This window comes from Anopheles coluzzii, chromosome 2, assembly GCF_943734685.1.
Source record: "Anopheles coluzzii chromosome 2, AcolN3, whole genome shotgun sequence".
Classification (NCBI taxonomy): domain Eukaryota; kingdom Metazoa; phylum Arthropoda; class Insecta; order Diptera; family Culicidae; genus Anopheles; species Anopheles coluzzii.
This window is the reverse complement of record NC_064670.1, coordinates 107,705,795-107,722,902: the sequence shown is the minus strand read 5'-3', so window position 1 is coordinate 107,722,902 and position 17,108 is coordinate 107,705,795. Positions and strand designations below refer to the sequence as shown.

Genomic DNA, 17,108 nt, shown 5'->3' with positions numbered 1-17,108 from the left:
TTCTTAACAATTTAACTTTCAATATGTATATACGACTTTAAATTTGTGTATTTATTTTATCCTTCATAATGAACGACTCGGAACGCTTTGAGAAGGGACAAGGAGGTTCCGTTTGGCTTGATTCTATTTTAATTAAAACAATTGTCAAATATGAAATCAATGTTTGTTTATTAAATGGTGAGGTGTCGAATGAGCTTATTTTTTCATTAAAAAAATGACTAAAACTAAATTATTTTTCCTTGGTTTAGCTAAACGCGCACTAACGAAACGTTAATTACACTTTCAATAATAGTATCCCATGAGTTGGAACACAAAATTTGACACCTCTATCAACCGAACGGGAACCATCTTCTATAAGTCAACCCAGATCCTGGCATACGCTGATGATATAGACATCATTGGTATGCGGCTCTCCTATGTAGCAGAAGCCTACCAAGGGATAGAGCAGGCGGCAGAGAGCCTCGGATTGCAGATAAACTGATGGTGGCAACATCAGCGGGCCCACCAACAAATAATCAGAATCTACGTAGGCGTGACGTGCAGATAGGTGAACGCACTTTTGAAGTCGTCCCACAATTCACCTATCTTGGGTCAAAGGTCAGCAACGACAACAGCATGGAAGCTGAGTTGCGCGCAAGGATGCTGGCTGCCAACCGGTCATTCTACAGCCTGAAAAATCAGTTCACCTCCAAGAACCTGTCGCGACGGACGAAGCTGGGACTATATAGTACCTATATAGTACCAGTACTCACATACGCCTCTGAGACATGGACACTGTCCAAATCTGACGAAACCCTCTTAGCCGCGTTCGAGAGGAAGATGCTCAGAAGGATACTTGGCCCCGTATGTGTGGAAGGACAATGGAGGAGCCGCTATAATGACGAGCTATACGAGATGTACGGCGACCTCACTGTCGTACAGCGAATAAAGCTCGCCAGGCTCCGGTGGGCTGGCCATGTTATACGCATGGAAACGGACGACCCAGCCCGTAAAGTCTTTTTAGGCCGTCCACAAGGACAGAGGAGGCGTGGTAGGCCCAAATTGAGGTGGCAAGATGGCGTGAAGGCGTCCGCCATTAAGGCCGGGATAACGGACTGGCAGACGAAGGCGCGAGACCGTGAGCGGTTTCGGACACTCCTGAAGCAGGCCAAGACCGCAAAGCGGTTGTAGTGCCGGATAAGTAAGTAAGTAATCAACCGAACTCTAATCGTGATGACCAACAAAACTGAAGCAACTTCGTTTACAAGCGTGTGCGATCGAAGAACGGCATCCCGTAGCGTCTAAAAAGGACTCCGGGCGACAGTGTCATCGTATAAGCCTGTCTCGACATTATCAATTTCTTGGCACTATTATTAGAAAAAAATAAAGTTCCGAAAGCCCGACGACTCTGAGTATCAAGAAGCTTCAAAAGATGCTGAAAACGAAGAACGAGGGACAACTCGTTACATTCCTGCGTTATCTTGGCCGGTCGATGGATGCAACCGGCCAAACAGTGAAATAGTACCTGGGAAACATGAACAAACATGGAAGAGCGTCCACTGGTTTCACAGCGGCAAACAATGTCCCCAAAACTAAATTTCAAACGAAATTTGGCGGAATTTCAATATGATACCCTTGCTAGCAAACCGGTGCAGCATCCTCCAGCTGCAAAATAAGTTAATAATAACAAAAGCTCTACTCCAGCAAAGTTGTCATATAAACTGAAGAAGAATTCATAAAAATCGCAGCTAGAACTTAAAAAAAAATGCCTACATGCATGTCTTTGTCCGCCTTGGTGAAAATTCCGGGTAACAGCAAGGTAGCAGATTTATTTTTGCTAGTAAGCTAAAGAATTACCCTTCAAAGGATCTTCTTGGAAAGAAATTGTCTCGCTTAGTATTTTGTCTACAAAAAGCCAAAAAAAGGTCTTTTCTATCGATAGGCTTTTGATATGTATTTGATAAATGTATTGTTGGAAAACAACTCGCGAGCGTTGCAAAACCCTATTCAAATCGTTAAATAGAGTTTATTTTTTATATATTTATGTTCTATCTTTTTATAGCCTTTTGAGTGTAATTCGTATATTATTTTCCTTAGTTTTCAGTATGAATATCTTCTTTCTATATGAATGCGCCGATAGTTAAATAAGAAAGAAGCTGTTTAATAGTTCGGATTAACTGTTGATCATAATTCAATTCAAAGAAACATTGTTTAAAGATTCGTATCTTTGAGGTCATTTAACACAAACAATCGAACAAACATAAACACAAGTCGGGTTTTTTTTCTCTTTAGCTTCAGTGTTGTTTTTAGCAGTGTAACTATCGAGAGCAAGTGTCACCATTTGCGTAAGCCCTTGCGTATCAAATGCACCCACAACGTGCCAACAAAATCCATAGCGCACTGTACTGTTTGAAATTTGCGCCCCCGCTAATTTGCACCACCACCACCAACCTGGGGCTTGGGTGTATTGTACGATGTCGTTTGTTGCTGATGTTTACTACACACATACTCGTTCAATTCGTCAGATTTGTCGCCCATCAAGCTTCCATTTAGCACGTTTGCTTTACCGATAGAGCTTCGAAACTCCGGCAAATCCGGTTGTGAACAGATCGAGGTTCGAATCGTTCGTTCTCATTTTTTTGCAGCTTTATTAACACTTTTTCAAAGTGTTGTGGGTGGTGGGGTGGAAAGGAGGGAATTAATGATAAAAACAATAATATGAACAAGAACCGCTAGGACGCGGCCTCAAGCAACACGTTTTTCTGCGTGTGTGTGTGTGTGTGTGGTTCGCGAATGTCACCCCTTTTTTGGTGGACAAACGAATGGAGAAGGAAAAAAATAATAAAAAAAAAGAAAACCAAAAAAACAATCCGGAAGAAACGTAAAGTTTGTTGAACTTTGTGCCGCATTTTAGCGTTTCATTACTTTGCAGCACACAAGTGCAGTTCGTTCGTGCAGATTGTTGGGGGAATTTTATGAGCGCATAGACTTATGGAAATAATTTTATTAGCTCCTTATTTTTAAAACTTAACGATAAAGATTTTAAGCAATTAAAACAAACTATTATTTATATTTTTGCTGTCCTTGTGCAGCTTCTACAGTTCAAAACGAAACCTTTTATCTTCCAACCATTTGTTGTCGCATTTATCTGGATTGTAAATAAATTGTGTTTCTATGTCTGTGCCTTCATCCATCTCTCCCGGAAACGTGGATAAACACGAGAACAGGGCAGTGGAAAAACCGTCCCTTTGCCTGCGCTTATCGCAAAACGTCTAGCGCCACCGGGGACGCCACCGAGCACGGGATAGCCGGATAACGGCCAAATTCCATCAATGCTGCGTGGACCTCGTGGAGGGAAACAGAAAATCACACAAAAAACAAAAACCATTCACCATTCCCCTTCCACAAGTAGTCCTCTCAAATGCTCAAGGACAGCGTCACGGCGTTAGCATTCGAGCAGCGGGTCATAATCTGTGGCTCTGTCGATCCCAATGCGCCTTCTGCGCCGAGAAGAAACAGGTTGCCGAAGCACGAAAGCGCGCATGCAAGGGAATGTGCATTCTCTCGCTGCACCCCGCTGCAGGATGAGGACGGGGAAAGGGTGCCCGTAGGAAGAAGCAAGCGGAAAAAAGATAAGCAGAAACACGTTGCAACACGCCGACCCCACGAACGGGCACACATAGTTGTTACGTTCTGTTTTGTCTTCTGAGATCATTTTGTTCTGTGATCAATGTTGGCTATTTCTATCCCGCTTCCTCGCTCCGTTGGCGTGTTGCTTGGTAGGCTGGGATTTGCTTTTTTTTATATCCACCCATTTGCCTCAGTTTCTCAGAACGATCGAAAATGAGAGCGAGAGAGAGCGTGTGATGGCGAGAGAAATCAAACAACAACACTTGTTGTTGTCGTTGCCCTGTTTTCCCCCTTTTATTACGTTGAGGAGAAGAAGATGCCGAAGCAGAGCGTGTATCCCAAGTGACAAAATCGACATGCTTTCTCGCTCTCTCAGGTTTACTGATCTATTGGGTAGAATGAGAAAGCATGTCGATTTTGTTACTTGGGATACGCAAGCCACAAGAGCTGGGCCGCAACAGCTTGGGCGATGAGTCATCGCACAACTATTTCCAACCATGGTGCGCGCGTCTTCCCACGGCCATCCCTTTGCCCTTGGACCACCGTTTGCACCCGTGCCGGGCGCTTTGGGCCGTTTTTTTCTGTTTTCGATTGCTCGCTTCTTGCTCTCGCATACTGCGGACCCGGGGGCTGCGTACAGTAATGGACGCATTTTGGGTGCGCGTGTTTGAACATGCTGCAGGTAGTCACGTGGTTGCAGGCACGTGGTTGGCTTCCTGATGCAGTTTGTGCATAGAAACATTAGCAAGTGGTTGCAGTTTATGATTGAAAAGATAGGAAAAATAGGTTTTTTCGTTCAGAGTTAATAATAATTTAATAATTAATATTAATGTTTAAGCCAAAATTAAGCAAAAAATATACAAATAAGCTAAAGAAGCAGAAGCAGCCAAATTGGATAATCATTTTGCGAAATTTAATTTACGCAAATAATGGCTATTTTCTTGTAATATATTTCATAAATATATATCATACAAATGCTATTCTATTGATAAAAATTGTCAGTGACTGTAGAGTAAAAAAGAAATAAGATTATATTGCTTGATTTTCGTTTAAACTTATTTGCTGCTTGTGGATAAAATATCCTTATTAATTCACACTTTTATTCGATGAAACTACTACATACAAGTCATGCTTATTGGTTTTTTTTTCCACTCACACCAAATGTTTGTTTCGAAACAAAATATCAAACATCATATCACAAAACTTCCCCTTATCGGCTGGCAAGCCTTCACACTTGGTTATCGTTTTGGCGCGAACTCGAAGGCATTTCCGTTCGACGAGCGTTACACCCTCCACACCACCCAACACTCCCTCCTCCCCCCCCCCCCCCCCCGGCCACTTGTTTGTGTATTTTCATCTTCGCCCTGCATCGCTTCGATTTGGCAAACGGCAGCGACGATTCCTAGAATTATGAATGACTCTTCGCCGCCCGAGATCACAGACGACATGCCGTGCGTGTATGGGGCGCGCAAGCATGGGGAATTCCCACCCCCATTATGTCAGGTGGCGGATGGTGCAGGCAGTGTCCGTGGGAGGTTGGTTTTGGTGAATGGTCAAGCACTGCTAATGCGCAACATGGTGGTGATGGTGGCGTGGTAGCGATTGCGTAGCCCTCCCAGACTGCGCACGGAACCGGATCGAATGCGAACGACGTCAGCGATGCAATGCCCGTGTCGCTTGGCTGTACGGAACCCCGGAACTGGGAGCGTGTGAATTTGTTTGGTTTTGTGTTCGATGCGTGTGTAGTTTTTTGTTCTTTCTTCTCATTGCGACTAGGAAATCGGTCGCTTCTGAATTGGACTAGTGTTAATTGCCTTTGTGTGAAATGCACTTGCATTCGAATGGTAGGAGATAAGAATTAGGAATTAGCTTTTTCGTGCAATCTTTGACAACGTGGTTGCTATTGCAACCAAAAATAAATTTCTATGCCTCTCACAATATTATCCAGGAAAGGTATTTGATTATACAATTATTTCCTACTAGATTATTTCTAATTAGATTAAACTTATAGTATTTTCTAAGGAAGCTTTTTTGATACCAAGTGATTAGCGTTGGAACAAAATAATAAAAAAAAATAGTTATTCTTGAAGTTTTGTTGTAGTAAAACACAGTCAGTTACTAGCCTTTAGTTATCGTTTCCAAACATATAAATTATGTCAAACGCTATAATTTCAAGAAAAAAAAAAGAATACAAAAGAAAATACAGATAGTCCCTGAGATACTCGATACCTCTTATATGCGGATTCGGAGATACGCCGTTTACTAAATTTTACAGTTATTTGAGCAAATTATACTAATTTAACACATTCATTGTGAAATGTGAAACAAATTCCTTTTTGTTACTGTCATAGTTATTTACAGCATTATAAATCTATCACGTCACGCTGAATTACACGAAAATTATTGACATTTTGGCTGAAAATTTGTGAAATTAGACTTATGCGGAAATTCGAGATACGCGGTATTTTGCGGCTATTTTTATTAATAAGATTTCATACCTTGAACACTTGCTATTGGAAAGTGTTTGTAAGGCAATTATGATCTACGAAACAATACGGCGTAATCAGTAAATTAATCCTTACTATGTGAACAGTCCTGATTAGAATCGATGCACTTCAGGCATTGTTCTGGGAATAAAGAATTAATAACATTATCTATTTTATATTTCCTGTGCACTACAAAACTGAACGATAAGTTGAGGAAAACAAATATATTGTTTGTTTAGCTTTTTTGCATGACATTTAGAGTTAATCGAGATCCATCAATTGTGAATCAGTTTTTACACTTTTCTCTAAACTAAATGAAAACTAAAACCCACGTAGTTTCATTTAAAAAAAAACAACAATGTGATTCCCTAAGTGAATACCTCCAAATTTAGAAGATGCACGTGTCGTACGACGAAAAGAATCGAGTAAATTTCAAAAGATAAGCTAAATACTTGACGAATAAACAAACAAACACATAGAAACCCAAGTGCCACAAATCCACTAAACGACCACTAAACGGCTTCTAAACGACTCAAGTTCTCTACCTAAACGGAATATAGAAAGACTTCGTTTAGCAGACGGCAAACGACTCATGCATTCTAAAAATAGCAAAAAAGCTGGTGGCGCTCTCTGTTGGTGGGAAACCCCAACCAGTTGAGCTTCATCGCTTGGAGGAGAGTTTTCTCATTTCCTCTGTACTGTTGTATGGTTTCGCATTGAAATTATGCATCGCTAGAACTAGAACGGCGATACGCTTGTTTAAATACTAAACTCCAACAGAAACCACCAGTACTGAAGCAAGTGAGATTCGAATAATGGTCGTTGGTGTTGATACCCACGTATCTGACCACACGACCATTCATATATATTTTTGCTCAGAAAGTTAGAAGGCTATATAGGTCATGATAAGATGAAACTTGTCGAAACACATTGCAAGAAAAGGATAGCAATATAATGATGAGTTGTAATACGCCATCTATTGATCAAACCAATGAAGCTGTGGAGCTTTCATTTTTTTACTATGGATATTCAATTTTCCAGTCGTTTAAGCTTAATCTATGGCGCTTGGGAAACCAACTCAAGACTCTTTAAAACAATCAAGAAAACAACTTAATCGAAGCACTGAAAAAATTATTATAAAAAAATGGGATTTACGTTTAGCATTCATCCTCATTACGACTTAACGAAATTCATTTTCTCCAGACCGTTACATTCGTAACATTCATTTATAGTACTCTACTCTTCTTTTAATTTATTCACTCCACGAACCCTGCATACCTCTTTGATTGTGTTGGTGCGCTGTAAAATTGGTACAACCAATTTGCCGATAGAAGGCGCTACTACTGCAGAAATGCAAATAAATTTAAATCTCTTCCGCAGTTCGTTGCAAAACGGATTGCGATCAACAATTCTTCGGCAAATGGATGCAAAACAAGTGAATGTTATATTTTTCCAATAATTTTGAAGCCATTGAAAGCCGATTTCCAAGTGTTGCATGATTTCAAAACTTTAATCGTTGCAAATGTGCACGTTTTGACTACATCCAACGCACAGAAGCAGTTGGAATTCACTTTCCATTTCAGACTTTATTCCCTCGCAAATCCGCACATGGCAAATCACATTTAATGCAACGCGCTCAGACAGCCCAAAGGACGTGGAAATCCACACTTCACAGCACGACACTTGACTAATTAAGATTCCAGCAGGCACTCATTGATGCCAACCAAATGCAAAGGAATTAATGTAGCCATTGCCCGTGCATCAAGTGTTGATGTGAATTAGAATTTATTGCACTAAACACTTTTGGAATTGATAAACGAATAGGGACTTGGTATGATTTAAATTTTGATTTTAGGAACTTTGCAAAAAAAAGCAATCCATTATTTGCAATGGTACTCTTCCGCTTCAGTTCCGGAAGCTCTCAAGAGCAACATAGCACTTGAATATGGGCAGATTATGTATCGATGTGGACAGAAGACACTTTCCCCGCGGCATTTCCAACACTCATCGGGAATGGGTCAATGAACAACAGACAAAGTACTTCGCTTCTTGACCGTCTACACTTCAACCTGTCTCGACATAAGCTGCAATCTGCCACGAAGTTCTAATCGAGATCTTATCGCCCCCGGAACGAGACTACTACGTTGGATGGGATCGATTATAAAAAGAAAGTACTCCCCAATGGTAGGCCACAGTTCGTTCGTCCGTCCTCCATCGCAGAGGATCCCCCCAAGCAGTGTGTCAAAGAGTGTTTTGAAGTGCACAAAATGCAACCGGCAACTTGCGCCCTTGCTCTGCTCGCGTTGGTGGCTTCGGTCGCCCAGGCCGCCCCCCGCGGCGGTATGCGGGTGGTGAACGGTGAAACGGCCAAGCTGGGCCAGTTTCCGTACCAAGTTCGGCTCACGCTGCACGTCGGCAACGGCCAGCAGGCCCTGTGCGGTGGCTCGCTGCTGAACGAGGAGTGGGTCCTGACGGCGGGCCACTGCGTGATGCTGGCGAAGTCGGTCGAGGTGCACCTCGGGGCGGTCGATTTCAGCGACAACACGAACGACGGCCGGCTGGTGCTGGAGTCGACCGAGTTCTTCAAGCACGAAAAGTACAACCCACTGTTCGTGGCGAACGATGTCGCGCTGGTGAAGCTGCCCAGCAAGGTGGAGTTCAGCGAGCGCGTCCAGCCCGTCCGGCTGCCGACGGGTGATGAGGACTTTGCCGGCCGGGAGGTCGTCGTCAGCGGCTGGGGCTTGATGGTGAACGGGGGCCAGGTAGCGCAGGAGCTGCAGTACGCCACGCTCAAGGTGATCCCGAACAAGCAGTGCCAGAAAACGTTCAGCCCGCTGCTGGTGCGCAAGAGCACGCTGTGCGCGGTTGGGGAGGAGCTGCGCTCGCCCTGCAACGGCGATTCCGGTGGTCCGCTGGTGCTGGCGGAGGATAAGACGCTGGTCGGTGTGGTGAGCTTCGGCCATGCGCAGGGCTGCGACAAGGGCCATCCGGCTGCGTTCGCACGCGTTACCGCCTTCCGGGATTGGGTGAAGAAGCACACCGGCGTGTAAGCTTTGAACAGGACAGGAACTGGAAAATGTTCAATTTTCCCTTAAAAGGAGAAGAAATTAAAGAGAGGCGATGAATTGAAAATGAAATGCATCCGTGGCTTTTTGTTTATTTAGAGTTTACATTCTACCGAAACACTTGCGTGAGGAGGGCTTGCGTTTACGCAGACGCACACCCGCGCACGCTGCTGCTGCATGGAAGCCACGTTATAAGTCGTTCCCTTCTGCTTCGCTTCCGCCGTTCCACGGCAAACGGTTGCTTGTTGAGAAGAAATCTGTATCTACTTCCTCCCTCTCCCTCCTTCAAACACGTTACTTAATCTGCTTTCGACTTGTTACGAAAAATAAAACCGAAGTAAGGCGATGTTACGTAAAGTTACATTTTACAAAACAAGTTTAGCGGCTTAATTTCTATATGTACAAGAGAAAAAAAAAGATGAACCCTTTCGTGAGGAACAATGACAGAGAGATAAAGGGAGAGACAGAGAGAGAGAGAGTTACATACAGAGAGCGCACCCTTCCCCTCTACCCTATCTCCCTCTTCTCTTCGATTATTGCTTACGATTCTAACGAATTCTAGCCCCGATTCTTATACGCTTTTCCACCCGCTTAAACATCTGCCTGCCAAAAAAAAACAACAAACAATGCAACACAGCGCTGTGAGCGCATTGGTGGTGATTTTGTGACCTACCTGTCCATCTATCTGTCTTCTACCTTACTAGGCCTCTTATTAGTAGACAGAGTTTTCCAAGGGGTTCTCATAGTTGTGGGACAACACTTCCTTGACTCTTTCTAATGGGAAGTGAACGTCATATGATGGGAATTGTACTCTCTTGGACATGCACCTTGAAAATTCCTATTGGATTTGTCCAACAAGCGTGCTGCAGAGTCCAATTCCCGTACGAAACAGGTCAATAAAGTGTCCCACAGCTATACAGGGTTTCCCACGATTTATTGGTCAGTTCCCATGATTTTTTGGTGTGTTCCCACGATTTTTTGGTCGTATCCCATAAATTTTTGGTTCGTTCCCATAATTTATTGGTATTTTCCGATTGGATATCAATACAATTGGACCAAAAAATTCTGGGAAACGACCAAAAAATCGTGGGAACGCACCAAAAAAATATGGGAACCCACCAAAAATTGATGAGAACCAACCAATAAATCGTGGGAAACCCTGTAAGAACTCCTGGAAACCCCTGTAATGTATAATCTGATTCTTGCACCCTTTCTGTTTGGGTGCAAATTGGTGGCAATTTCAACTTGGAAACGGCAGCAAACGGCTGAACAAATTGCCAAATGAGCATTTGTGTTTCGTTTAGACGTGGTCGCGAAATTGCTGAATAAATGCAAACGATTGTAAGTAAATTTGAGGTGTTTAGCAGCTGTTCACTTTCATTGTGTTTGTGTTGTTTGGCTTGGTGTTTCGTATTAGTAATTTTGAAACCAAAAAAGCAATCACACAATTAGCATCATGATCATACGGCAATTTCGCCCTTTCTCTTTTGTGTTAAACAAACGATCCGCAAAAGCGTCATACACGAACGCAAAAGAAAGCACATCTATTTGTTGCTCAATGCTTGCTGTTAGTTTCCTCTGTTGCTCCTCCACAGTCCCTAGCGCTATAATTTAAAACCAACAACTCCTATACAGCTTATGATGTGGTGGTGGTGGTGGTGGTGGCAAAATTTCACTTTCTCTACTCTCTCGCGCGCGCGCGCGGTTTGAATTTACATTTGAACTGGCCGTTATGATGGGATGGGAGTCGTTTTGCTGTTTTCATCGTTGACTGTTTTGTTGAATTGTTTAACTTTTACATACTATTGCTGTTTGTTATTGCTATTTCATTGTTTGTTAGTTTGTTTGTTCCTGTTAAATCAGTACCGTTCCTGTGTGGGACGAGGTAGATGAAGCGATCGTTCGCTTAAACGTTGCTGTTAACGTCTCATGTTCAAAACAACGAAACTGAAATGGGTTGAATTTGCTTGTGCACGATTAAGAAATCTTCTCAGAGATTCGATGGAACGGTAATTTGGAAACCTAATAGTAACGTAGTGCGTTGATTACGATAACAAGAAAAGCAACAACTCTTCCAGCGGTTATAGAACCGAATCGTTGCAACAATGTAAACTAACTAAAGCGTACAATCAAAAGACAACGTAATTCAGCCTTTAAATTGCGCTTAAACGAACGAAAGAGCTAAAGAGGTAAAAAATAGACACATGCAGCACCAGAGTTCAGGTATAGAAAGTAATCTCGCGTCAGGATTGTTGCCATTTCTCCCATCACTACCATCATCATCAGCAGCATAATCAGCAGCCAACAATGTTTCAACAACATTTCCCGAACGTGTTAACATTTTCAACGAAATTTCGCGCGTGCCACACACGCGCTCAATTTTCTCATCCATTTTTTACAAACTATTCCTAAAAGGTAGTAGAGTTTTGTGTGTGTTTGGGTGTGTAAGTGTGTCAAGGTTGCACCATATACGTACGGTTACCGGTACGCGTTACGCGCAACCGTTACTGGCCGTGACGCTGGGGCTTTACAGTATCTCGACCAGGCTGCCGGCGGCCGTCTCCGCCACCGTGCCACCGCCCGACCCGTGCTGCTGCTGCTTGAGCATTTGCACCTCCTTCTCCAGCTTGTCGACCCGCGTCCGGTACTCCTCGTTCTGCTTCTGCGACAGGTCGAACTGTTTCCGCAGATCTTCGGTGAGCTTTTTCAGCTCGAGCAGCTGGCGTTCGAGCAGCTCCACCACGAGATTGGTGGCCGCCGTCCCGCTGCCACTTTTCACCGCCGACGAGAGGGAGGAGGTGGTGGAGGTGGTGGTGATGGTGTTTGTGGCCGTATGGTGATGGTGGTTGCCCATCGCCGTCACCCGGTGGTACACGGCGCCGACCCGGGGCGACGATTCGACCGACACGACCGTATCCTGGGGCAGCTTGGTGGGCAGGGACGAGATGATCTCCATACCGGTGGCTGTCCGGAGCCGCTTCACACCGTCCGCCGACGTGATGATGTGCCGGTTGTGCCCGCTGGACAGTCCGTTCGCGATGCTGTGCTTCGCTTGCACCAGGTCGCTGACGGATTTGCCGGCGGCCGCCACCACCGGGAACCGCTGGCCGGATTTCGTCATCACGATCTTGCTGATCTGCTTCGTGCCCACGGCACCACCATGATGGGACGATGGTATCACGTGCGAGCGACTGCCGACGGGGAATCTACCAATGAGAATTGAAGATTGCATTAGCAAGCGAAGGGCAAAACAAACGGCCACCAAAAAAAAAAACACTTACCTCACCGTTCCCGACCCGACCGGAACCTTCTTGTACTCCGAGGAGGACACCCGCTTGATGCCGCCCACCTCACCGCCACAGATCTGTTTGAACTCCTCCGGCGAGAGGATTTTGATCACCTTGTTCGTCTTGATCGTCGGCGTCGCGCCCGTCGCGCTCGACTGGTGTACGTGATGGATGTGCGAGTGCTGCTGGCCCGGTAAGCTTACCCCGAACGACGAGTTGCCCGACGACGAGGCTTGCTTTTTAATGATTTTGATTGTCTTCGTTTTGGGATGGCTAATGGCGGTGGCGGCGGTCCCGGGCACGGTCGACGATCCCGTTTGCCTCTGGGCAGGTTGTGTGTGCTGCTGTTGCTGCTGCTGCTGCTGCTGGGGATGAATGTTTCTCGTTTCTTTAAGCGCGTACTTGCCCGCCTCGGACAGCACCACCTTGCGGCCGCTCTTGATCGCGGACGTGATAAGGCTACCGGTATCGTCCGACGGCATGAACGAAATGCCGTGCTCCTTCAGCATCTGCAGCGTGGACGAGTCGAGATTTTTCGGATCCGTCTCCGTGCTCTGGACCAGGTTCGTTATGGCGTCGCTCAAGCTGTCGTCCTTCTCGATGAAATGGTCCGTCAGCGAGTGGTTCGAGTGGTCCGACAGCTGCGTATTGCTGTCATTGCTCAGCTCCATCGTAATGTTGTCCTCGATCTCGTCGTTTTCGTTCGCGGCGGTCGGCTGGTCCGGCAGGTGACGCTCCTTGTGCTGCTGCAGCTCGTGCATGAGACTGTCGGTCGCTTCCTTTACCTGTGAAAATGGTGAGAGGGAAATGTGTCAGCAAACGTGTCAGCGAAAGTGCGCTCAAGCTTCTCTGTCCCGTACCCCCACTTGTTCACTGCTTGCCGCCCGCATCTGGTTCGCCAGCATCAGTATCCGCACCAGCTCCATCTGCTTCATGTTGGTGGCGAGCAGTATCGGCGACTTGTCGAACTTGGACAGTGCGTTCGGGTCGGCACCGTGCTGGAGCAGCATTTCCACCACCTTGTTGTGCCGCTTTTCCACCGCCCAGTGCAGAGGGGTCATTTTGAGCTACAAAAAGAAGGAAATAAATCTTTAATTTGGTCTTCGGGTTCCCCGGTTTGCCCGTACGCACCAAATCCTTCGCATCGACCTCGCACTTGCTGCTTAGCAACAGCTCCACTATCTCTATATTACCATGGTAGGCAGCCAGATGCAGGGGCGTTCGGTCGACCTTCGTTTTCGAGTCCTTGCTTATGCCGGCCCTTAGCAGCGCTCGGCAGGTTTCGATGTGGTTGTGTCGTGCGGCTAAATGCAACGGTGTTGTCCCGAGCTAGATGGGTAAGGGCAAGCAACAAACATGAAAGAATGCAATTTCTGTGTCCAAAAATGAATCTCTTACCCAATCAGCGGTGAACGGTGCACCGCGGCCCATCAGCTCGAGCACCTTGGGTGTGTTGCCGGCCCGGGCGGCCTGCAGCAGAGCCTTTCCGAGATCCGTTATCACCGTTTGATATTTCTAAAAATCGCATCAAAAGCACACGAAAGCGAGGCGCGTTAGTAAAGGCTTGGCGGAAGGAAGCGTTCTTCGCCCCGTACACTTACACCACCGCCGATGCTGTTGGTAAACTTCTCCATCGATTCCTCCGAATCATTGCTGGTTATCATATCAACGCCAACGTTGTCGAAGATCTTCTCCATAAACATGGTTGCTGTACGGGCTGCGCTCCACGGGAAAGCACCGTCCGGTACGTTAGCGAGCCGCGACCGCCTTCCGTATTGTTCCCCTCTCTCGACGACGACGACAACGATCGTGCGCTGAGCGGTGCAACGGCCGGAACCACCGAGTGCGTCGAAACGAAACAGAAGTAACCTGCAACGAGCAAAGCGACGACTGCAATCAGTGCACCAGTTTCTTCACCCTCACTTGCACAAAGCGACTGCGAACACGCGAAAGGCAGCAGAAAAGCAGAAAATCCAGTTTTCCAGCCAGCCGCCCGCCCGCTGCATTCCAAGACCCTGCCAGCGATGGACCTTTCACCCCGCAGACTAGCCAGCGGATCGGAACCGATTTCCTCCCCGTATGAGAAACGGACTGCCCTGCAGGGGTCACCGGCACCAGCACTGTCCACTGTCCATTCCAGCCCACGTTCTGCGGTTGGGGGCGATTGAAACGTGATTCAGTATTTTCGTGCACGAAATGGTTTTCGTTATGCGTCCGCAACTGTGCACTGTGCGGATGTGGAGCGGAAGTGAAATTGGAAATGGAATTGTACCGGAGCGCCGCCCGCTGGAGGGCAACCTGTGGCGGGACTCCGCACTCTGGCCCGGGCTTCCGCTGGCGGGCAATGCACTGCGATTTGGGGGAGAAGAACGATTTGTTTACCACTAAGAAAAAGAATTTCCTCGGTCGGCACGGTTTTGGCGTACATTGAAAGGTTCTATTTGTGTATTTAATATTTTGACAGTTCGCGTTGTTCGCGTTGGTGTTTGAAGGGGAGGGGGGGAGGGGAGTTTTTTGTGCTCTTCTTCAGCCTGCGATCAGAGTGACCAGAAATTCCGATTTATCTGTATTCCTACCGATTTTTTATATGCCTACCGATTCACAGATGACCGCCCTAAAACTACCGATTTTCCATTTATCCTACCAAAAATCACAGATATTTGATTTTTATGTCGTTTAAGTTAAATCTGTGGCGCTTGGAATACTGTTTCAAGGATCGCTATCCTCATTTGTTACTCATTTGTTACGCGTTCTCAACATTACTCCTGCCGAAAACCGCAAAAATAATCTGGCCACTCTGCCTGCGATGTATGCGCACGGTGGGAGTGGTCTGGTGGTCATGAGGTACTGGCAGTGTGAGGAAAAATATACGATTGTTTTTACAATGTTTTAAATCAAATGTGAAATATTGATTGTGATTTAAAGATTAAAATGGCGTTTTTACACATAAAAATCGAAAAGAATACAATTTGCACGTTTGATGGGGTTTTTGTTTCAGAACGTTATTTTTGAACAATAAGCTTGAAAAGGCCTTTTCCGGAAATTCAACCGCACCGGAGCGCCCATTGTGAGCTGTCAAACGCGAGCTGTCAAATCGTGTGCCACAGTGGCTGTTGGAGAAGGAGAAAAAAAAATCAATCAAGTAAATTGTGCCAACATGTCGAACCGGTCGGTGCTAGGATTTACGGGAATTTTGCTGCTCGCGCTGCTTGCCCACACCCCGGCGGCGGTCGTGGCGGAGCCGGGCGAAACGCTGGTGCTGCTGGACAATCTAGCCATCCGCGAGACGCACTCCATCTTCTTCAAATCGCTGCAGGAGCGCGGCTACAAGCTCACCTTCAAGCTAGCCGATGACGCCGGGCTCGTGCTCAGCAAGTATGGCGAATTTCTGTACCAGCACCTCATCCTGTTCGCCCCGTCGGTGGAGGAGTTCGGCGGTTCGCTGAGCGTGGAAGCCATCACCGAGTTCATCGACAACGGGGGCAATGTGCTGGTGGCCGGTAGCACCGCCTCGGGCGACCCGCTCCGTGAGCTTGCGTCCGAGTGCGGGTTCGAGGTGGACGAGGAGAAGGCGGCAGTGATCGACCACCTGAACTATGACGTGTCCGATGCGGGCGACCACACGACCATCGTTGCCTCGCCCGACAATCTGATCGACGCGAGCATCATCGTGGGCGATCGGGCGGGCGTTGCGCCGCTCCTGTACCGCGGCACCGGCCTACTGGCCGATAGGGAGAATCCGCTCGTGCTGCAGCTGCTGACGGCGGACAGTTCGGCGTACAGCTACGTGCCGGACGCCCCGATCAAGGAGTATCCGCATGCGGTCGGCAAGGGCACGCTGCTGATTGCCGCCCTGCAGGCACGCAACAACGCGCGGGTTGTGTTTTCCGGCTCGCTCTACTTCTTCTCGGACGAAGCGTTCCTGGCGCCGGTCCAGCGTGCCCAGGCCGGTGGTAAGCACTTTGCCCGCTCGGGCAACCAGGACGTCGCGATGGCCATCAGCAAGTGGGTGTTTGGCGAGAACGGAGTGATCCGAGCGCGGTCGGTGAGCCACAGCAAGGAGGGCGAGTCGCAGCCGCCGTCCTCGTACACCGTGACCGATCCGGTCGTGTACACGATCGAGATTGAAACGCGCGGAAGCGACGGCAAATGGAAAGCGTTCGAGGCGTCCGACGTGCAGCTGGAGTTTGTGCGCATCGATCCGTTCGTGCGCACGACGCTGGTCCCTGTTGGCGGTGGGCGTTACGAGGCCCGGTTCCTCATCCCGGACGTGTACGGGGTGTACCAGTTCAAGGTGAACTACGACCGGATCGGCTACACGCACCTGTACTCGACGACGCAGGTGTCGGTCCGGCCGCTCACCCACACCCAGTACGAGCGGTTCATCCCGAGCGCCTATCCGTACTATGCCAGCGCCTTCTCGATGGTGGTCGGCATGTTCCTGTTCTCGTTCCTGTTCCTGCACTTCAAGGACGATGGTAGCAAACCGGCCCGCACCACCACCGCCGCCGCCAGCGAGAAGAAGGCTCAGTAGGCAGTAGCTGGCGCGATAAACGTGGGAGAAGAAAAGCGCAAATTTGTAGGTGCAACATCTACATCAATTCGAATAATAAACGAACAAAAGTAATACAGAAAAACAACACGCGAGTTTTTCATTTTTT

At 47.0% G+C, this 17,108-nt stretch overlaps 3 protein-coding genes across 4 annotated transcripts; 2 read left to right on the top strand and 1 right to left on the bottom strand.

Moving 5' to 3' along the window:
- Nucleotides 1-3,042: 3,042 nt before the first annotated feature.
- LOC120950135 (collagenase-like) lies at nucleotides 3,043-9,232 on the top strand (the record flags this gene model as incomplete). Its single annotated transcript, XM_040367919.2, has 2 exons — nucleotides 3,043-3,134; nucleotides 8,209-9,232. Coding segments are annotated over 2 exons (1,029 nt in total), but the record flags the coding sequence as incomplete, so codon positions are not given.
- On the bottom strand, nucleotides 9,106-14,936 carry LOC120950134 (ankyrin repeat and sterile alpha motif domain-containing protein 1B). 2 transcript variants are annotated; one of them, XM_040367917.2, is made up of 7 exons: nucleotides 14,830-14,936; nucleotides 14,049-14,316; nucleotides 13,846-13,962; nucleotides 13,579-13,776; nucleotides 13,308-13,514; nucleotides 12,442-13,232; nucleotides 9,106-12,366 (listed from the first exon to the last, which is right to left on the bottom strand). In XM_040367917.2, exons 2-7 carry the CDS (start codon nucleotides 14,148-14,150, stop codon nucleotides 11,688-11,690), a joined length of 2,094 nt encoding a protein of 697 aa, XP_040223851.2. In that variant the 5' UTR covers nucleotides 14,151-14,316; nucleotides 14,830-14,936; the 3' UTR covers nucleotides 9,106-11,687. The 2 variants fall into 2 exon arrangements, with proteins under 2 accessions (XP_040223851.2, XP_040223852.2); XM_040367918.2 differs by lacking the exon at nucleotides 14,830-14,936 and adding an exon at nucleotides 14,720-14,823.
- A 615-nt stretch (nucleotides 14,937-15,551) lies between these two features.
- LOC120950539 (dolichyl-diphosphooligosaccharide--protein glycosyltransferase 48 kDa subunit) lies at nucleotides 15,552-17,087 on the top strand. The gene has a single exon (XM_040368662.2). The coding sequence runs from the start codon at nucleotides 15,605-15,607 to the stop codon at nucleotides 16,979-16,981; it is 1,377 nt and encodes a 458-aa protein (XP_040224596.2). The 5' UTR covers nucleotides 15,552-15,604; the 3' UTR covers nucleotides 16,982-17,087.
- The last annotated feature ends 21 nt before the right edge of the window (nucleotides 17,088-17,108 follow it).